Source organism: Musca autumnalis, unplaced genomic scaffold (assembly GCF_047663935.1).
Source record: "Musca autumnalis isolate F117 unplaced genomic scaffold, ASM4766393v1 scaffold_4, whole genome shotgun sequence".
NCBI classification, from domain to species: domain Eukaryota; kingdom Metazoa; phylum Arthropoda; class Insecta; order Diptera; family Muscidae; genus Musca; species Musca autumnalis.
Window position 1 is genome coordinate 251,736,465 of NW_027411977.1, and position 22,146 is coordinate 251,758,610.

At 34.6% G+C, this 22,146-nt stretch overlaps 2 protein-coding genes across 3 annotated transcripts in view; both read left to right on the plus strand.

The window, feature by feature from the left end:
* Window positions 1–20,595, plus strand: part of Pex1 (peroxisomal biogenesis factor 1) — a 32,472-nt gene extending 11,877 nt beyond the window's left edge. For both annotated transcript variants that reach the window (XM_073982781.1, XM_073982780.1), the window contains exons 11-13: window positions 12,376–12,799; window positions 20,222–20,325; window positions 20,387–20,595. In XM_073982781.1, coding sequence (XP_073838882.1) covers window positions 12,376–12,799; window positions 20,222–20,325; window positions 20,387–20,456 — 598 coding nt within the window. In that variant the 3' untranslated portion in view covers window positions 20,457–20,595. The remainder of the gene's footprint in view (window positions 1–12,375; window positions 12,800–20,221; window positions 20,326–20,386) is intronic.
* Window positions 14,233–20,595, plus strand: btl (breathless). Its single transcript, XM_073982779.1, has 3 exons — window positions 14,233–17,746; window positions 17,812–20,325; window positions 20,387–20,595. The coding sequence occupies exons 1-2, from the start codon at window positions 15,002–15,004 to the stop codon at window positions 18,385–18,387; spliced, it is 3,321 nt and encodes a 1,106-aa protein (XP_073838880.1). The 5' UTR covers window positions 14,233–15,001; the 3' UTR covers window positions 18,388–20,325; window positions 20,387–20,595.
* Window positions 20,596–22,146: the final 1,551 nt, after the last annotated feature.

Sequence of the window (22,146 nt, forward strand, 5' to 3'; positions counted from 1 at the left end):
TAATAGGCATCAACACGGCCTTCGTTGATCAATGCATAAAGCGAAAACAGCAAACAATCAAATAATATGGAATTATTAGTTTTCCTTCTGTTGCGAAAGTGCCTATGCACACAATTTTAGCTGGAGATGTCACTTGACCCCTAGAAACCCTAAGTGCCAAATTATAGCCAATTCGACCGGAACATGTAGCTAAAAACTTCAAAATACCGGAGATCGGACGGTACCGCTATTTGGGGGCTAAAAGAAAACGTAGACCTATGCCCATAATTTATGGTGGTTAAGTTTCTTGATCATTGGAAAACCTAAATGTCAAGTTATAGGTAATTCGGTTTGAAAATGTAGCTAAAACCGTCAAAATAGGTGATACCGCTATATGGGGGCTGTAGCAAACCGTGGACTTATGACCATAATTTTTGGTGGAGCAGTTTCTTGCTCACTGGGAAATTATAGCTAATTCAGTCTGAAAATGTGGCTAATAACGTCAAAATATCTGAAATCGGGTGGTACCGTTATATGGGGGCTATACCAAACCGTGGACCGATATAGCTCATCTTCGAACTTGATCTAAGTTCAGACCAAAAACACATGTGTACAAAATTTCAGTCCTGTAGCTCAACTCATTCGTAAGATAGCGTGATTATTTTTTTATTATTTTTCAGCGTTACAGTAACTAGTTCCACTTCTGACCCCTAACAGTGCAATCAACTGTAAACTTTAACATGGGGATGTCATAGGAGGTAACCAATTGACACACTATGCATTACCTGTAGGTGGTATTGTACTAGTTCCAGGTTTACAGTCATATACCAGTTTATTTATAAAAAAAGTGGTGGGAAGTAGTCACAACTGACGCTTTGTTGTTTACTTGGGGATATATAGGTGTCAATTGGTTCCCTTAGCATTACTTATGGGTCAATTGTGAACTAGTACAACTTACCTCTAGTTTAGGACTATTTAAATTGCGACAATTGGAATTGCTAGCGGGTAGAGAGAAGAAGAGGGCGATTTGCATATTTCCTTTGTATTCCTTTTTTATACCAGAACAATATGAATAATATGTACGAAGATATTCAGTCCATCAACACTAGCTTCTGTTATTGGATGCTTCATTTATATTAAAGTCATGAAGAAAATGTAAATGTGAATTATTTATACAACTCGTCGTTTAAGTTAAGTTAATTAAGTCGCAACTGACGCCTCCTCGTTTACTTGGGGATAAAAAGATGACAATTGGTTCTCTTCGCATTACTTAGGGGCCAATATTTGTACTAGTACTGATTTGAACTAGTTCTGGACTACTTAAATTGCGACAATTGGAATTTTCGTCGCAAGCGGGTAGTTTGTGTTTTGGTATTGTCAGATGCTCTCAAAGAGGCACCTGCCACATCAAGAAGATCTGAAATCGACTCACACGATATTGATATGACAAGCTAATCTGTCATGGTATGCGCTATGGAGTTGGCATTTGAAATCGGGTGGATTTCGTAAATATAAACGTACACAATCCATCTCAATTACTGATATGAATAACTTTAAGATTATTCAATGGAATATTAAAGGTTTGATCAATAATTATATTGATCTTTAACATTTAATAAACGATTATAATCCGGATTTTTTTTATCCATACAAGAAACTCATATACCATATAACGGAAATCCAATTGCGCCATCCCCATTTACTTGTTATTCAACAAACCATCCGAATAACAGAACTGCTAAGAGCGGTATCGCAGTTTTTTGATTAAAAAACCACATACTTCACAAACAAATTACAAACAACTCGAAAATCTTGAACATTTCAGTTGAGGTTATATCGTCACCATAAATGCCGGAAGACGTAACCCACAAAAATAAAACTTTACAAGAGAAGCAAAAAACAATTTTTAGTATCGTGTTTTAAGACAGAGAAGAAATATATTTTTGAAAAAAAAAATAATTTTTTTTTCCAGAATGTTAGAAGCTGTGTGGGTGTTGTATCCTTCATTATCTTTATCGAAATCCCTCTCTGTTATACTTGTATTTTACTGTCATCAATGTTTGTCATTATACACTCATTTATCAATACCTTCTTTATTGTAAACCGTAATCTTAGGTTTTACATAGAAGCCATTTCTTCGATATTAACTCCTTCTTGTTATAACCTTCAACAGTGTCACACGTATTATTTCCTTTAGTTTGTAATGTTTCATTAATAAAGTGATTTTAATATTAAACAATGATCGACCACGCGTCTTCTTATTTAATTATGTCGTAGTACAGACATAACAATTGGCGACGAGGATGAAATAAGAAAAAAAAATCAATTAAAATTTCAACATTTCAAATTATCACGCCAATAACAATTGGCGATGAGGATCAAATAGAAAAATCAATTCAATTTTCAACAACAAAATGATCAAGCCAACAACAATTTAAACGAGGATGGATTAAGAAAAAATTCAAGCAGAATTTCAGCTATCGAATTATCAAGATAAAAAAAAAAATCAAGACAACAATTGGCATAATTACGTCAACTCATAAAAAACAATTGGTACGAGGATAAACTAGTGCAAAACAACATTTTCCAACAATACAAGAAGATCAAGAAAATAATCAATTTCAAAATGGCCGACGAACAAATGAAAAAGTTACTTGAAGCCATAACCTCAATGACTGCTGCATTGGCACAGCAGCAAGCTACATTCAGTACGAGCATCAACATCATTTCAAATTTCGAACCATTTAACCCAAAAGTGGAAACATTTCAATTGTATAAAGAAAGGCTAGAAATTCATTTTCAAATAAAAAACGTTTTCGACAACAAGGAGCTTTGTGCAAAGCTACTCTTGCAATACATTGGAACGGAAAATTATTCAACCATTTCAACATTGGCCGCACCAAAAACTGTTTCGGAACTGAAGTATGAAGAAATTATTGAACTCCTCGATCAACATTATAGTCAAAAAAGGAACATTCTTGTGGAGCAACACAGGTTTTTATCAGAAGTGCAATACGAAAATCAATCAATTGCCGAATTTGTGACAACATTGCAAAAAAGAGCCGCTACGTGCGAATTTGTGTGTATGTGTAAGAAGTTTGTCACTGATTTCTTTTCCAGGGCACAATTCATCAGAGGTCTACGTGACAACAACATTCGAGAGCAATTACTTCAAAAGCCGGACGAATCATTTCAACAAATTGTGGAAAAAGCTAAAGTGCTGGAAGCTGCTAAAATGAACAACAATGTAATATCAAATAATTCAACAAGTGATGTAAATTTTGTGCGCCAAACATCAAACGGTTATCACAGGTGCGGTAACCGACTTCAAAATAATCGATCAACGATATCAACAATCAATAACCTCAACTACTGTGAATTGGGCATCCAAGGTATGTGTTTACGTTGTGGTAAAAGCAACCATCTATCGAACAAGTGCAGAATCGACAAAAACAAATTGTGGTGCTCTATATGCAATAGAATAGGGCATGTGAAAAAAGTATGCATAAAAACAAAATTGCAACAGCAAAAACGACAACCATGCAAAACGTCATATTTGGAATCGTGTTCATCAGAAGAAAATGGTGTAAATCAAATTATCGATGTCTACAACAACAATGCTGTGATAGTGACTCCAGAAATCGGCGGTAGTAAATGTGAAGAAGAGAAGAAAGAAAATATCACAAAGGAACGAAAAATAAAATATCAAACAAAAACAAAGCCTATTGCAACAAAAGATCAAAAAGTTCCTCTAAGAACAAAAATACCACCAGATTTCAGTGCAATTCAGAGCAAAAAACATCAAGAAAAACAACAACCTGCAGTTTATCAAATTAGCGTGGGAGAAAGGGTGCAGATCAAATGCTACGCGCAACACAAACAAAAATGGAAATCGGGAGTCGTGCAGTATAAAATATCAAATTCCCATTGTTACATCAAATTGGGTAATGGGTATGTAATCAAACGCCACATCAATCACATATACAAAACGTGTGTGCCACAGCAGAGCAAAACTACTTCTGACACACTCTTTTCCCACAACGAACGTCAACAAATGGAACAACCACTAACACAGCGTCATCAAGTGTCCACTACGAATCGAGACTCATTACATCAAAAGCCATCTAGGCCCACATTGGCTCAAAGAAATTCCAGGTCGAATCAAAACGAAATATTTACTGAAGATAAACAGCCATCTATGTCCACATTGGCTCAAACGACACAACCGAATCAAGAACAACATTCAACAATGCCTAAACCACTTAGAAGAGCTGCCCGTATCAGAAGACCACTCCACATTTAAGCGGCCATGTCTTTTATTAGCGTGGGAGATTGTTGTATCCTTCATTATCTTTATCGAAATCCCTATCTGTTATACTTGTATTTTACTGTCATCAATGTTTGTCATTATACACTCATTTATCAATACCTTCTTTATTGTAAACCGTAATCTTAGGTTTTACATAGAAGCCATTTCTTCGATATTAACTCCTTCTTGTTATAACCTTCAACAGTGTCACACGTATTATTTCCTTTAGTTTGTAATGTTTTATTAATAAAGTGATTTTAATATTAAACAATGATCGACCACGCGTCTTCTTATTTAATTATGTCGTAGTACAGACATAACAGTGGGTTACGTCTTTTGGTATTGTATTTTTCTGAAATGCTAAAAGACGTAACCCACAATTTCTTGAGTATACATTTGAAGAAACTAGTATAAATGACAAATTATAAACGAAGTAGAAATGGTTTATTGGCCTACGCGGTTAAGCGAACTTTAAACTAGCAATCTGACGGTGTTGGGTTCAATTCCCAGTCTTAACGTTGATATTTCAATGGACCACAATTAGGTGAATTGTCTATTCCAACCATCACTATAATTACTTATAATTTCAATTGTATTAGACGATATTAAATCTGGAATATTATATTTAATTTAATTTAATTTTTATTTGACAAACACAGTAACCTAGCCCATAGGGCCATGAGCGGTTCCAAAAACAGCTATACAATAACTACTCTCAGATACTTATATCTAACAATATTTCTTAGCATATCATGAATAGAATTAAACATAAATAAAAGCAAAAGCATGTAAATTAAGAAATGAAAATATATAACAAAATAATCATTAATAGAATCAGCTATGCAACAATATATCATTACAAACTAAGACAACATTTATGAACGCTGTATTTGATTACAATTAAAATGAGCACATAATTTATTCTTGTAACATTTTAAGGAGGAATTAAATGTCTTGAGACATGGTGGCAGATTGTTATAAACACGCGAAATTCTAACATAAAACGATTTTTCCAAAAAAGGAGTCAACTGCGGAACAATTATCTGTTTGTTCCTCTCAGAACGAGAAAACGTGAACAGACTCAACACACATAAAGGGGTCTTCAACTTAAAAACCTTATAGAAGAATAACATAGACCGCAAACTCAAAAAATTTTCAAACGTGCAGCCAAGAAACTCTTTCACATAAGGAGAAATATGATCACTACGTTTAACACAGAAAACATATCTCATAACACTATGAAACAATAGTTGCAGCTTACGCAAAACAAAACCATAACTACCCCCGAAAATCTCAGCACAATACAAAAAGTGAGGCATCTAGACAGAACTAAGTCCAAACAGTACAACTTTCTTAAAACAAAGAATTCACATGCACATCAAACACTAAACCACTATCAAGAAACAAACCAAGACATTTCATCGAGCTTACAACATTTATAGTAGTACTATAGATGGAAACACTAATTGAATCCTCTTGCAAGTTTCCAAAAAACATCACTTTAGTCTTCCGAGTATTCACTGAGAGCCCGTTACAAGACAACCAAGTAACCAACATATTGACATTGAAATCAATTGACGACTGCAGAACATCCAAAAACATATATTCTCCTTTAAACAAAATTTGGACATCATCATTTATTGTTGTATTTAAGTCAATTTATGTACAAAATATAGTTCATATAAATTAAGTGGTATGTAACAGTTTAAATGTAACTTTTAATTGTCATAAGGAATGTTGTCATTATAGTAATGACAATCACTTGGAATTAAGCGTTTTAAGTCTTGCAGGTGTTGAAATTTCTTTTTTCATCTGAGGAGGATCCACTGCCTCAAAATTTCCGGAACTTCTCTATGGTAGAATCTGGTAGTCGTCTTTGATATCAGTTTTAAAAAAGATTATACTGCTAGGATCAAAAGCCAATGCTCGCAGTGATTGTAGGATCTCCTGTCTTTTTTTATAAGTAAGCTAATACAGAAAATTTGCGTTTTTCTCTGGACCTATTGATTACTATAATCAGTTGATCTCTATTGCAAACTACAGCCTAATCGTATTCGTCTTTAAGGAATACATCTTTGTACTAGAACGACGTGAATTTTTAGGATATACGCGTTTTCGTATCAACGCCTCAAATTTTGAATATTTCGGTTCGTTCTTTCTCTTGGAAAAATGAACAATACCGGTTAACATATTGTTTTCCATGTGTGCGTTTTAGATGTTTATTTAAATCCGGACATAGGTCTTCTGTCATCATCTTCAGTTATTTCAATTATTGATTTTTTTTCTGTAAGACCAGAAAAAAACCGTCTTGAGACGTCGTCAACTTAGAGTCAAATTACACATATGGATAAATAAGCCGAGTAAGAGACAAAACGGTTAAAGTAACTACACCATGTGATAGGTATTTCCATAAGCTTTGTACTGCTGTTTAGTTTTGAAATAATGTGGGTTACTCCTTTTGTGTTCTATGAAAATTACAGTATGCTGTTACGTCTATTGGCAGGGAGACTTCTCTCATATCAATGAGTGCACCCCGATTCATATTAGCTCAATGATATGGGACCTACTGTTTATCGACGAGTCCGAGACACCACTTGTAGAGTAGTTTTACATGGCTGAAATACTCAAGAAATGTCGCCAACATTACTGAGGGGTATTTTCAGTTGAGGTTCCTCTGAACATAAAATTTACGATTGTTTCTGTATACATCAACCCGAATGAAAGATTTTCACTTTCCGACATCTCAGATCTTTTTCGCAATATACATACACCTATAGTATTCGTTGGTGATGTCAACAGCTGGAACGTCATTTGGGGATCAAACACGACTAACCCTCGGGGTAATATTATAGGAAACGCCCTCAATATTCAAAATTTATGCGTGATCAACGATGGAAAACCTACACATTTGTCAACATTTGGAACACACACCAGTATAGATATATCGTGCTGCTCTTCATCCATATTATCATTGGCTAGTAGTCACTCACTAGACGACTTATATGGTAGTGACCACTTTCCCACAGCTACCAATATCTTGTTGGGTACCTCTTTCATAAAATCGAATCCAGCAATCAACTAATACAATATAAAAAAGGCAAATTAGGACTCTTATAAAATTGATGTCGATAAGGTATTGGACACAAAAAATCTTAAAGGTAACCCAAATAAAGTCAATGCGATCTTCACAAAAGCCATTCACGTAGCTTGTAAAAAAACATTCCAATATCTAAAAGTATGCCAAGAAAGACTGTCCCTTGGTGGAATAAAGAATTGGACACGCTACGCAAACACAAGATGCGTTCTAATCGGACATTTAGGAATGCATCCTCTGCGGGGAATTTAGGGGTCGATTATGGATATCAACTCAACTGTAGTTACATTGCCAGATGAGAAAATCATACAATTAAAATAACTGAAACGACAGAAAGTTTTGTCAAATTCATTCAATGTCAGTGTTTTGATCCTTAAGCTATTAATTTAATTGTAAAAAAATTATGAATTTCAATGAGGAAATGGAATTTTTTATTTTTAAATTTGCTTTCGGCAACGCAACTGGAATTGGGTTGCTATCCATAATCGACCCATTAAAAACATACAAAAAATCGAATGCAAAATTTAGGTTTGAATCCAAAAAAGCAAAAGCGTTATGATTTTACAATTTCACCAAAACCATAAGCCGTGATCTTCCCCTAAATTTTGTGTAACAAACGATTAAGTATAGTACACATTGACAAGCAAAACTGACAGTCATCGAGGTCTATTTCGGCTAAAGCCTAATTAAAAAATTTCTTTTATAATCTCTAAATAATACCGTAAATATTGTATTTCAAACGTTTTTAGCTAAATAAAAGTTGTTATTTGCCGGAAAATTGTCCTTAAAGTACGTTGACTGTCAGTTTTGACTGTTAGTGTGTACTTTCCTTTAATCGATTGACCAAAAAATGAATCATCTAACAACAATTTTTCCAGTGATTTTTGTTCAGCCAAATCAAGAATTCCCTTCACATTTTTGAATACCGCTTCAAATAAACAAGCATCTACAATTGAATGAAAAATCAAATTCTCCGAACTTTTACTGGCTATGAAAAAGGTCAAAGGGAACACGCCGGGACGGGACAATATATCGTATCCGATGTTACTAAACTTGTCCGATAAATGCAAACAAAATTTTTTACAACGAAATCTTCGAAAGTGGCATAATTCCTCACAAGTGAAAGGCAGCCACAATTGTCCCAATACCTAAACCAAACAAAACAAAAACAGATTTCTCTGCGTATCGACCAATATCTCTGCTATCTTGCTTCTCAAAACTGTTAGAACGCATAATCGTCAATCGATTATCAGGGTTCCTAAGTTCTCGCAAACTCATTGCAATTAACCAGTTGCTTACAAATCACAACAAGTCTGCACATACGTACTTTTGCACATTGATTCTTATGCATCCAAAGCCCGTTCTACAAAAATCCATGCAAGCGTACTGTCAACAGATTTTGAAAAAGCATTTGATCGCATAGGAATGAATACATGTTATCTTATTATCCTTAGTGTCATGTGGAGTTGGCTACAAAATCTTAAACTTTATCAAATCTGTTTAACAGGACGCCATTTTCGAATCGCTGACGATTTATATATTTTGAATTCTCAGAAGGACAATACCACTACCAACAACCGGTTCTCCGGCATCATATCTGACACCAACACATGGTCCAGGACTTCTGGTGCCAAAATATCTTTCGCAAAGTCGTCAATTCTTCATATCTGTCGTAAACACAATTGTTCTCCCACAGAAATATTGGTAAATGGATTTAATATACCATACGTCAATAAACTTAAAATTATGATATTTTTTATTTATTTATTTATTTCATCTACCGAGCTATGCTCTCACAGATTACATTGGGCATTGTATTCCAAAAAAATTATCGATGGTGTGAGCACATACTAAAGTTGAAAAAAGACTTGAAACCGAGGGCCAACATCATCAAACACCTCTCATCAAGAAGTTTCGTCCACGTGAATACTCTTATATACTTGGTAAAGACTCTGGTTTTAAGAAAATTGACTACGGCTTATATTTATTCGGCACTAACTTAACATTCAAACATCAAAACTGTATACCATGACAGCATCAGAGCAAGTTTGTACGCGTACAGAACGACACCCGTAACTACATTACTTACTTAACCTCTCTAGAGGATAGATACCATGAGTGTATAAATCTATTATTGCCAAAAATCCTATCTTCCAAATCCACGCTTATCGATACCGATGTTTCGAAAATTTTGAGGGCGAAAAGAAAACCTAAAACACCATCAGCCATTTATCACTGTCTAACAAACAATGCACTCAATATAAAAAATCCCGTTTGGTCTTTGTCAGACAAGGTTTGTGACATATCTCTCAGCACTCTAGGCAAAAGTATAACTCAAAATTTAATATACTCCCAACATTTTCAAAATTTCTCATCTGAGCATTCTGTAGTGCGATTCTCTAAAACGTTACCGACAAAAATCGGTAAAATTAAAATGCTTATAATTTCGGTAATTAACGATATTATTCGGTAAGTTAACGACCAATAAAAACCAGTCGTAAAGTTCTACCGACAGCAAGTTGTCAACTTTTATTTGAACTTTTCATTAATAATTATTCGTTTTAAAGGTACCGATTTTTGTCGGTAACTCAAAAAATTAGAGAATCGCACTACTGATTGGCAATTTCTATACACTGATGCTTCGAAAACAAACTCAGTTTCGTCATATGCTGTTGTTGAAGTTGAGGGAAACGTTTTAAAAACCAAAAAACTCATAGATATTGCTTCCACTTTCACAGCAGGGGCAGCAGAGATAATTAAAGCCATCAACTACGCAATATCAACCAAACAAGATACTGTTATTTGTTATGATAGTTTATCAGTAATTAAAGCTGTTTCCAATTTATCAAATATTAAATGGATTTAATTAATACGGGATGTATTATCTGAAAATAACAAAATAAAATTAGATTGGAAACCTGGGCATGGGCAAGCAGCTAAGAATGGATGCACAGCGCCACTAGTATATGACACAATTGCGGAAAAATGGTTTTGAGAGCTCATATTAAAACCGAGCTCCTCAATATTATATCTATACAGACATAACCATTACAACCACGTTGATCCAAAATGCATATATCCCACAAATTTGGATAAAAAGAAGATAAGAATATTGTCCAGACTACGTATGGGACATACTATCTCCACCTTATTAACAAAGACATCAACAACACTTAACCCAAGTGCGGAAATATCTTTCTAGTTGATCACATTTTACAATATTGCAACCGACTTTCGCATTTTCACCGCACCTAACTTAACAACCAAGGACTGGATATCCTGAAATCACCGACATCTGCCAACACTGATGCAATCTATAATTTCATATCAAAATCCAACTTTATACTCCGAACTAATTGGCCACAGTAGCCAATGCTATATCTTGTCTTTTAATAACATTGTAATAAATAAATAAATAAATAAATAAACAAATAAATAAACAAATAAATAAATAAATAAATAAATAAATAATAAATAAATAAATAAAAAATAAATAATATTTTCATAATAAATAATGTAAATGTACATTTAATTTCTTTGGTGGCCCATAGTGAAATTTTTGAAGAAGAATATTTTCGTCTTTGACGTCATCTCTATAAAATTATGTTTTGCGGGACAATTTTGAATAAACTCCGATAAAGTCCGACTTTAACCCTTAAACGTGTTTTTAATTTTTATAGATTTCTGGCGATTAGATAAGATATACAGATTTGGTGTATTCTGAGATCTATAGTAACATTTTATGACGAACTATTTTGTAGAATATTTGGATTTAATATGATCACATTTTAAAGGAGTTTTTGAAAGATTTTCGAAAAAAAGGACCAAAAAGACCCCTTTGATGAACCGCATGAGGGTCTCTATAAAGTTGCCAAAGACACTATATACCTGAAATGCAAGGATTCCATAATATCTTAACTCGAATACTTCGAAAAAACTAGAAATGGGCGGAATTTGACCCGCCTACTTTGGTTACTTTCCAATGTAAACTTTAAAAACGCCTATACACGTGTCTCACATTTTAGCTCTACTTTCATAATATATAAGATTTTTCCCATCATTTTGAAAAAAATTTAATTTTGTTGCACAGTGTTCTCCTTCAAATGAATTCATCAGTCACATTTAGCATTGAGCTTGTGTCGTCATAAAGAGTGAAAGAGTTCTGCGATTAAGCTGCATTGCCTTACAATAATATATGTGTACATACTATAAAATAAACTGGATAATATAGGCTGACTTCATAAATGCAATACTTACATTGCAAATATTGACAAGATCATAAAAATGACGAATGTGTGAATGTGTCAAAAAAGAGACATATATTATTATAATTAGATTACTAGAGTATCCCCTTTGGGACAGTGTAATGTTACCATAGTGTTTAATTATCTATTTGTTTATTAATAGAAATGTTATTGTTAACCTTTTGAACTCAGTAAACATCTAAAAAAAGAGACATGTCATTTTACTGCATTTATGAACGCACACATTGCTACACTTTGCTTATTTTTTGTAAAATTCGATTTTTTTTGGAAATAAATTTATTCCATTATATAATTACCACAAATCCGCCATTTCTAAATGTCTCTTCTGTATTTTTCTTGTTTTCTTCTAAAGAAATGTCAATTGTTGTGAGCACAAGTGGTGACACTGCACAAATTTAGGAATTGCTGCGCAAGGTGACGTATCGCGTGACATTTATAAAGTCGCGACGATGTCTATAAAAAGACATACTGCTTTTATGAAGTCATTACGATGTCATTGGAAGCATCATACTGCATTTATGAAGTCAGCCATAATCATTACATAGTTTTTATATACTTTTAATTTTCTGTTTTATTATCTACATTTTTATATTGTGTTATTTTATATTATGATATAGTGAAAAATTGTGCAAAAACACTACCTCTTTCTTTAGAATCTGGTTAGCTGCATTGACAATTACCAAATCAAGCAGTAGTAACAATATATTACCTATTATATCTCATTGCAGAGCTCGGAGTGCAAAGCCATGTGTGCTTTTCTTTGATGAATTTGACAGCTTAGCGCCCAAACGTGGCCATGATTCTACGGGAGTAACTGATCGTGTTGTAAATCAGTTGCTAACCGAACTTGATGGCGTTGAAGGTTTACAAGGTGTTACGGTAATAGCGGCAACATCTCGGCCCGAATTATTGGATCCTGCACTGCTTCGTTCAGGGCGTATAGACCGGTTAGTCGAATGTCCTCTTCCAGACATTTCGGCAAGAATATCGATTTTCGAGTCTTTGTCCACGACTCTATGTCTCGATGAGACTGTAGATTTTGCTTACTTTGCCGAAAGAACCGAAAATTATACTGGTGCTGATATACAGAGTGTCCTGACGTCTGCGAATATGATTGCTGTAAAAGAAGCCATCGATAATTTCGGTCGCGAGGTATGTACCTTAATATATTTTTTACTTTGAAGAAGCATATTTTTGCTACTGCAGTAAAAATGTCCTCAAAATGAATTTAATATGTGTCGCTATAAACATTTCCCTCGATTCACAATAATCATCACATCGCATTCGTGGTGTTTGCCAAAGAAAAATGTCCTTCCTCAGTAAAATTTAGTGGAAGTGGTTCCATGCGATGACATGGTAAAAATTAAAGAAAAAATTAAAGAGATAGCCCAATTTTTCAGCAAACTGGTAATGCAGAAGGTAGAGCTTCATTAAAAAATCGATATTTTTAAACTGACTAGGCTAGATCGAGCATAAACTTTTTGGAGATTATTTGCCTCATACGTAGTCAACAGAATTCTATGTAAATGTTCCATCTGTATTTATAAGTTTGGATAAATTTATATATAATAGTCATACATAGCCAAAAAATAGTTTTATCGATTTCATTAGTGAGCAAAAAAGTTTGCCTTTTTACTTTTTATACTAATACCCCAAGTACAATTTGAATACAATCAAAAATATTAGTAATCCTTATCGATCATATGCACGTATCTACGTGTATGTATGTACATTCAATATGTACCTATTGTTGTAAAGGAAACACACATTAAACAAACAATCATAGTATTGTTCGATAACAATTAGTTAGGAAGTTGTCTGACATTTTTTATTTGGTTCGTGACAGGATTATTGAACTATTCAAAGTGTCCTTTTGCATTAAGCGACGGATACAATTTTCCACCGAATAATCTTTATCACTGTATGGTTCCAACGAAATTATCTTTATTATGCGGGTAAAGTGATATCCCAATAGTCTCTGTGTTATCTCAAGTCCTATTCGGATTAGAACGTTTTACACACAGAATTTGTAAAACCAAAAGAAGAAATAAGTCACGTAACGGATATTTGTTATTGATATTCAGCGAACGTACACGCAACACAAACAAAGAACCAAAACTAAGCATTGAGTACAGAATAAAAGACAAGAAGACACTGGGAAACAATGAAGATCGCAGAGCAGACGACGGGTACCTGTTGGTTAGAGTGAAGCGATTGCAGAAGGTAAACAAACATTTTAAAATATGCCTAAATTATGAAAAATCTGGGAAATACGTGTGGCGATAGTTTGTGTATGGAAAATGGATATTGCACACTGAAGCACCTAACAGCGGCTCCTGCATGTTTATTGGTTTTAGAACGTGGATGTGTGTTGAATGCAAGCATGCATATCTATCTGCAATGCTGTGTGCGCGCATTGTTTGTGTTATGTTCGTTGCTAGCTCACAGGTAGTAGTGCCTAATTCTTTTTGAATAGGCAGAAAGGAAAACGAATATAGAATGATATATTCCTGGCCATAAAGTATGTCTCTTGCTTAAGAGTGCTTTGATTGGTCGCTCAATCGGCAGTTAGTTTAAATATAGCATTGGTGACGATCGAGTCCGTGACTTCGTTACTGCCAACCACAAGTGTTTTTCTTGATTTGTTACCTTCTCTGCGTTTGTAGCACGACACATTGGGTAAGCTAAAGTTTGAATACTTCGATGTCGTTAGTTGCGAATGAGCGCTTAGCTGGGAAGGTATCGATCGGAAATATTGTTGTTGTTGTGGCTTAAAAGACCTAACAGATCCAATTTATAAATAAACAATGTAATTGCAACCTAATTGTGCATATTGCAATAAAAAACAAAATACAATAAAATAAAATAGAGTGAAAAGGAGATACCCAGTCAACATTACCTTTAACTAAACTAATTTGCTGCGAATAACAATTGAAAATATATATTATTAAACGCGAACTTAAAGTTTAATTAAACATTTATGTATACACCCTGCTTCATGGAATATATACTAACAACACGATAAAAAACGGCATACGGCCGACGTCGACGAATGCCTATTTTAGTGTATACCCTATTACTAAAATATCGATTTGGTGCGACAACGATTGTCCAAACTCATTATGAAGGCAGTGCACATACTATTTTGAATAAAAGTGTAGACTGCTATTGAGAAGCTACCAGTACAAATTATTAGAGAAGGAAGCCATTCTACATAAGCACTTCTACCACTGGATACGAGAAATGTCGTCATTTTAGCAGCAAACCGACTTCAAGTGCTAGATTTTATTTTTTGACGTGTGTTTAGCTTAAGCCAACGCTTGGTTTTACAATAATTGTGATCTTTCAGTCACGATGTTGAGATCGAAAAGTCGTTTATATGCGATGAACCCAATAGTTCTAATATTTGCAATAAATGCTATATTCGAAGTGAACATTGCTCATGCAAAAAGTGTCGGGTTGAACAGTCCGCCGCATTTGGGCGGAAACGAAAAGAACATTCATTTAGTGCCCGAAGTAGTGCAGTTCGAAGAAGTGAATTTCAATCAAACTCTTAACATTGTTTGCCCCTTTGAGCGATATCAGTGGTATCACAACGACACATCTTTATATGCGGATCGACGTTTGAGTATCGAGCTTCTGGATATTAAACAACAAGGCATATACAGCTGTATTTCCAAGAGAAAAGAAAGCTTAGAAAGAGCTTGGGCGAACGCAACCATATTTGTCTGTGCTATTTCCTGCAAACATGGCAACATATCTAAAGGTAGCAGTACGATGAATGGTAATGTGAAAAGCATACTACACTACCACAACTATCCGAAATTTGAGACTAATAGGTTTTTCAACAAAGTCATTAAGCAAAATGGAGACAATGTGGCATTCAATTGTATTCCACTAACACCTTCCTCCGTCAACATAACGTGGCTGTACAATAATAGTCCAATCAAAATCGACAAGACGAGGACCGTTTTCAAAAAATGGTCCCTTTCGATCACACATCTGGAGCCTTCGGATTCGGGAACATACACATGTCAGCTTTGCAACAATATTGGATGTGTTTATCGCTCAACGCAGTTGAGTGTTATTTCACGAGAAATAGAGCGACCTAAACTTGTCATTGGTGATCTTAAAAATCAATCAGTTAATGTGGACTCTAATGTTAGTTTCGAGTGCAATGTAGTGTCAGATGTTGTACCCCAAATTTTTTGGCTAAACCACAAAAAGGCAATAAATGAAACACTTAAACCGCTTGAACTGTTAAAAGATTCGACCATGAGAAGGATGGTGACACAATTCGATAAGCCACATATACTGAATCTGGGTAGTGTACAAGCAGCAGACGAAGGTTGGTACACATGTGTTGCTACCAGTTCGAGTGGTGCGGCCGTGGCGAGTGCCTATTTATCCGTAGTGTCTGAGCCTCCATACAGCACAGGAGAAGTTGATGAAAAATACGATATCTCAAGAGAAATTGTACCAACACTCAATTCTTTGAATCTGGGGCAATCAGAGAACGACGAGTCATCAGATCACGAACTTGAACCAGAGAACAAAGTAACAAATGAGTCTGGGGAAACTCCTCCAGAGTTTAAGAACCCTAAGAAGCTCATTCGTCAGCTTCATAAACCTTCTGGCAGTTCTCTACAACTGCTGTGTCCGGCCACTGGTAATCCGACCCCCAATATAACTTGGACTCTAAATGATACGGCTATAGAACGTCATATAGGAAAGGTCACATACAAAAAGTGGTCCATACAGATGGATGATGCTATAACCAAGGATTCGGGGGTGTACAAATGTAAGATATGTAATGTTCACGGCTGTATAGAGCATTCGATAAAAATAACCATATTCGACAGATTGCGTTCGCGTCCGATTATAAGCGACAAATTCCCCCAAAACCAGACAGTTCTTGCAAATAGCAGCGCAACATTAGAGTGCAGAGTCGTGTCCGACTTAGAGCCGTACATTGTCTGGCTAAAGTATTCCAAGAAAAATGAGTCCATTGAAGAGCTTGAGAAAATTGCACAAAACTATGCTGCAAAGAAAATTGCACAAAATTTTGCCGCCAATCAAAATGAGAATGAAACAGGTGACACTGTTTTGCCCGATCGTGATCCGGACAAACAGAACATTTTGAATTTTGGAAATGTTGTTGTGCTTGATCGCGACCCAGACAAACCGAATATTCTGAGTTTTGGAAATGTTACACACGACGACGAAGGCTGGTATTCGTGTGTTGCAGCCAGTTCATTGGGACATACTGTGGCTAGTGCCTATCTGAAAGTAGTTGACAAACTGCCACTGAGAGACGGGTTGCAGCGTAGTCACCCTGCTTGGATTACAACAGTTGGTGTTGTCGTTGTTCTACTGTTTCTACTGGGGACAATTTTCATAATCTATGTTCTGCGCAACTTGAAACACGAAAAACTGCTTAAACAAAGGATAGAAACCGTTCATCAGTGGACAAAAAAGGTTATCATATATAAGCCCCCACCATCCGATGGGAGCACATGTGATTTGCAAATGCCCGTTATTAAAATTGAAAAGCAACGTACAACATTCACCACGTCCACGAATTCTGATCCTACCCAAGGGTTCAACGAGTATGAATTTCCATTGGATTCAAATTGGGAAATACCACGTAGTCATCTGTCCTTGGGATCCACACTGGGAGAGGGCGCTTTTGGACGTGTTGTGATGGCTCAAGCCAGTGGACTTACCCGTGCTCCAGCGAATAATAACGCAACAACTATTGTGGCTGTCAAAATGGTAAAAGAAGAGCACACCGATGCAGACATGGCCAGTTTAGTGCGTGAAATGGAGGTCATGAAGATGATTGGGAAACACATCAACATAATAAATCTGCTAGGTTGCTGCAGTCAAAATGGACCTCTGTGGGTGATTGTCGAATTTGCCCCCCACGGAAATTTGAAAGACTTCCTCAAAAAGAATCGGCCGAATTCTGCTTGGGGAAGTTGCAGTTTGAAGCGGGACAGTGACTATCTGGAGGAGAAGCCAACACTGACTGAAAAACAGCTAACGTCATTTGCATTCCAAATAGCACGTGGTATGGAATACCTAGCCTCAAGAAGAGTAAGTATTGCATTTTACTTCTCAAAACATTCCGAGTTAGCTTTTAATCGCATTATACTTTTCAGTGCATCCATCGCGATTTGGCAGCGAGAAATGTTTTGGTTAGTGATGACTATGTAATGAAAATTGCTGACTTTGGGCTCGCCAGGGATATTCAAGATACAGACTACTATCGGAAGAACACCAATGGAAGGTTACCCATTAAGTGGATGGCACCCGAATCGCTCCAAGAGAAATTTTATGACTCTCAATCCGATGTCTGGTCGTATGGTGTTTTATTGTGGGAAATCCTAACCTATGGTGAACAGCCATATCCAAACATTATGTCAGCAGAAGAGTTATATAGCTATTTAATTACCGGTCAACGCATGGAGAAACCGCCGCGTTGTTCCCTCAATATTTATATGCTGATGAGACAATGCTGGCATTTTGATTCGAATGCAAGGCCCACATTTTCCGAAATAGTTGAAAATCTTGACAAAATACTGCAACTGTCGAGTACAACGCCGAATGAAGAATATCTAGATTTGTCAATGCCAATGCTCGAAACTCCGCCGTCATCCAGCGATGATGAATCAGAAAGTGAGACTTTCTTGGAATCGCCGTCCGCCAGATACCAATACACATATAAATTCAAATGAACTAACGTTCAGACCAACAAATATTGTCAACTTTTATCACTGACCATCAGTACAGAGGCTTGCGCAACTATTTTCAAAAACCCTGAATTCTTCATTGAGTACGACGACAGTGACATACATGGGCCTCGGTGTTAGACAAGATATATTCAGGGAACCCATCCGATTGCCCAAGGAAATGGTTGGGGCCAATTTATTTCGATATGCACATATTAAACCAAATATTACCATTCGTTAACATAACAGCGCATTGTAAATTAAAAATATGAAAATACTCACCATTTCATTTTCTATTACCTATAAGACTTCCTAGGCATACACACATTCATATGTTGGCACATATGTTGATTGTTGATTTATTTTAAGATTTTGTAAAGAGAAAACTTGATTCAGTATGTGTCATATTGTTTACTGGTAATAAGTTTTCAGACTTATACGTATATTTAACGCATGCATTCCTTTTAAACTAGTTTTGCATAGATATAAGAAGTTTTAGAAATAATTTATTATATTGTTAAGGTGCAAATTGTATAAGAAATAAACAAATAAGCTTTAAACGATAGCATATCGGGAAAATATTTAATCGGTTGGGCAGCAAAGCGAGCACTTTGAATGTAGATTGAATTCCTCAGAGTATAGACCCTCAGCCCTATTCTGAATGCGTGGGAGATGCGAATTGTTTCTTTCTTGCACTTTTTCGTATTCTAAATAATTTTTTTCCATTTCCCATATCCCCTTATTCTGAACGAAGTTCGAATTGGAAATTTGTTCTCATGGGAAAAAATATGTATTCTCAATCTTGAATTGTGTGAGAATATGGCGTGGGCAAAATCTCCTCAGTAAACAGTGTGGGAATTAACTAAAATATTAAAGAAATTTCATATTTTTATAAGAAGTAGGTAGAGATATTACATTTAACACATCTACATGACAAAAAAATTATTGCAAATATTTATAAACTGCAAATGTGTCATTAGTAGATCAAATATGTCATTCGATTCCGGATTTCGAATATTTATATATGACGGAAAATGATATACTACGACAATTGTTGTAATTTACAGCTTCTTAGATCCATAAAATATCGAAAGAAACCAATTCATCATTCCTAAAAAAGAACGCAATTTTTTAACGAGACCTCTCTAGTCTAACCTTCGTCCAAATGTTTTTTATGATTTTAAAAAATGTTCGACTAGCTTTTAACATTTACTCTTGTTGCCAAACTAATTTTAAAAAATTGATATCTTTCCTTTTTAATATAAATACATAGTCATAGTAATAATACGCAAAATAGTCAATGCCGTGAAAAATATCGGAATTTTTAAATTAAAAGAATATTAAAAATCCGGAGTCTGATAATTTATTAGGAACAAAAAAACCAGTGATATACTCGTAAAACACCTAAATTAAATTGTTCCGATGGGACATCAACATAAAATTGTTAAATTCTTAATAAATAAAAACAGTTTCTATAATTTTATACACAAAAGCCTAATAATTAAAAAAATCATACATCAGTTCGCGCATTTTAAAGAGAGTGTGCTTCTTAGAATTGAGAACAGGGGGAGCGTGGGAATGGGAAAATCATGGGAATTTTGGAAATTTTATACCTCCAGACCCTCATCCTTCAGTTCATTCTGTCCATTTGTAGTCCACGTTCATTTCACAACATGCCGGTTGAATCACAATTTTCATTTTCTTGGACTTATTTCATTTCATAGTTTGTAATGTAATTTTTCTCTGCGACACTATGGTTCAAATTGGCATAAAAATGCAGTAGCATTTAGTCACTTAAGATACGACCCATTAATAATGTAATTGTCTTTTTCAAATACAGAAAATCCCTGAAAAAATCATCATCAAGCAGACGCATCTACTTGACGCTTTTAATTCAACTAGACCTTCGCTCAGCAAATCGGACGTTGAAAGATATCAAAAAACGTAAGTTCCTCATCACTATGTAAAAATAATTGTTATTTTTGTTTTGTTTGTTTTTTTTCAGCTATGCCAGATTTACTAACAAGGAAAAATCTTCTCGAGATTACGTTTCGAAACGTGCCACTTTGGCCTAAATCTTTTTAGAGTTAGTCTTTGACCAAATATATTTTGTACGTTGTTTTGCATATTTTTTCGATACATGCTATATGTATACGATATTGTTATGTTTTTAATAAATAGTCATTAAACGTTTAGTGACTTTTTTCACATCAATTATTGCTCTGTTCCAGAAGTCACTATTCTTCACTACGATAATTAAGAGATGGGAAATGGGTAAATACCTAAATGGTAAATACCCAATAAAATGTGTAAATTGGGTAAAAATGGGTAAATACCCAGGTATTTACCCAATTAGATGCGAAAACGCAGTGTTTTAGCAAATTTTAACTGACTAGGAATAAAATTACATTTTCGGATCCGGGACAAGTTAAAATATGATCAATTTTGGTCCATATTTTGGTAAATCTCTCATATATAGTGACAGCGAAAATTTTGAAATATGAGGGCTTTTAGCGCGGTTCATAGTTCAATTTAATATTATATAAATTAGCTTAAATATAACAAGGGAGGGATATTAAAAATACACAAAAAAAAATAATAATTACTATGTATAAAAAGGGGACAGTAATTATAAAATAAATGTAAATAAAAAAAAAACATTTTGATTAGTTGAATTTTGATACTCCAAGAATGGGAAGGATTTTAAACTACTCCAAAAGAAATACAGCATTTTATTATAAGAGCAATATAAATATGTGTAAATAATATTACATTTTTTTGATTAATGATAATTTCAAAAACAAATATTATATGAAAAGATCATTAAATTTGACTACTCCAAAATTTTCATATATCTGGTGGCTTAAATGTTGATTTCAGTTGATCTTGAGATTTTGGTCCTCTTCGATAAAGCTATAATTGTTGCAGTCTGCATTGATTTTCTTCCTACATACAACTCCAGCTCTCGATGTTGCATATAAAAAGTATAATCCGTGAGGTTAAAACGCTGCTCTTGCTTTCTTTTTTATTCTCTAACTGACAGATAAACAAAATTTTCATTTGAAAATAAATTTTTAAATACCCAAATAAACAACCAAAAAATAAATTTATCGGGAATTTACCAGGTATTTAACAAGTTTTGGGTAAATACCGGGTAGAATCCCATCTATAACGATAATAATTTTTCCTTTATGTTATCGAAAAAATAGTAAAAATTCTTGCAGTTCTGGAGCAGACGAAATATTAACTACTCATTTTTACTACGATAACAATTTTTCCTTTATGGTATCGAAGGATACCATAGATAGATTTTTTAAACACCACCAACCTGGTTGTTGGTTGCAAAATACATATAGCTAAAGTCCTCAAAGTGGCTAAAATCGTGAGGTACCTTGATGGTTATACCAAAATGTGGACATACAGTTAGGGACAAAAGTTTACATACACCCCATAAATGTCGAGTTTTACTGTAAGAAGAAGTATGCTGTTTTATTTCTTCTCACTAATAAACAATATTTAAAACAAGAATATTAAAGAATATTCCAAATTACAATGTCTGTTCCAGAACCTGCAAGAAGCTACTATTTTTTACTACGATAACAATTTTTCCTTTATGATATCGAAAAAATAGTAAAAATTAGTAGATTCTTTCAGTACTGGAACAGATCAACAAATAACGGTAAATTTTACAAAAAAAAAAAAAAAAAATGATAGGTACAAAAGTTTACATACACCCCAAGGAAATAGTGTTTTATCGTACAATTT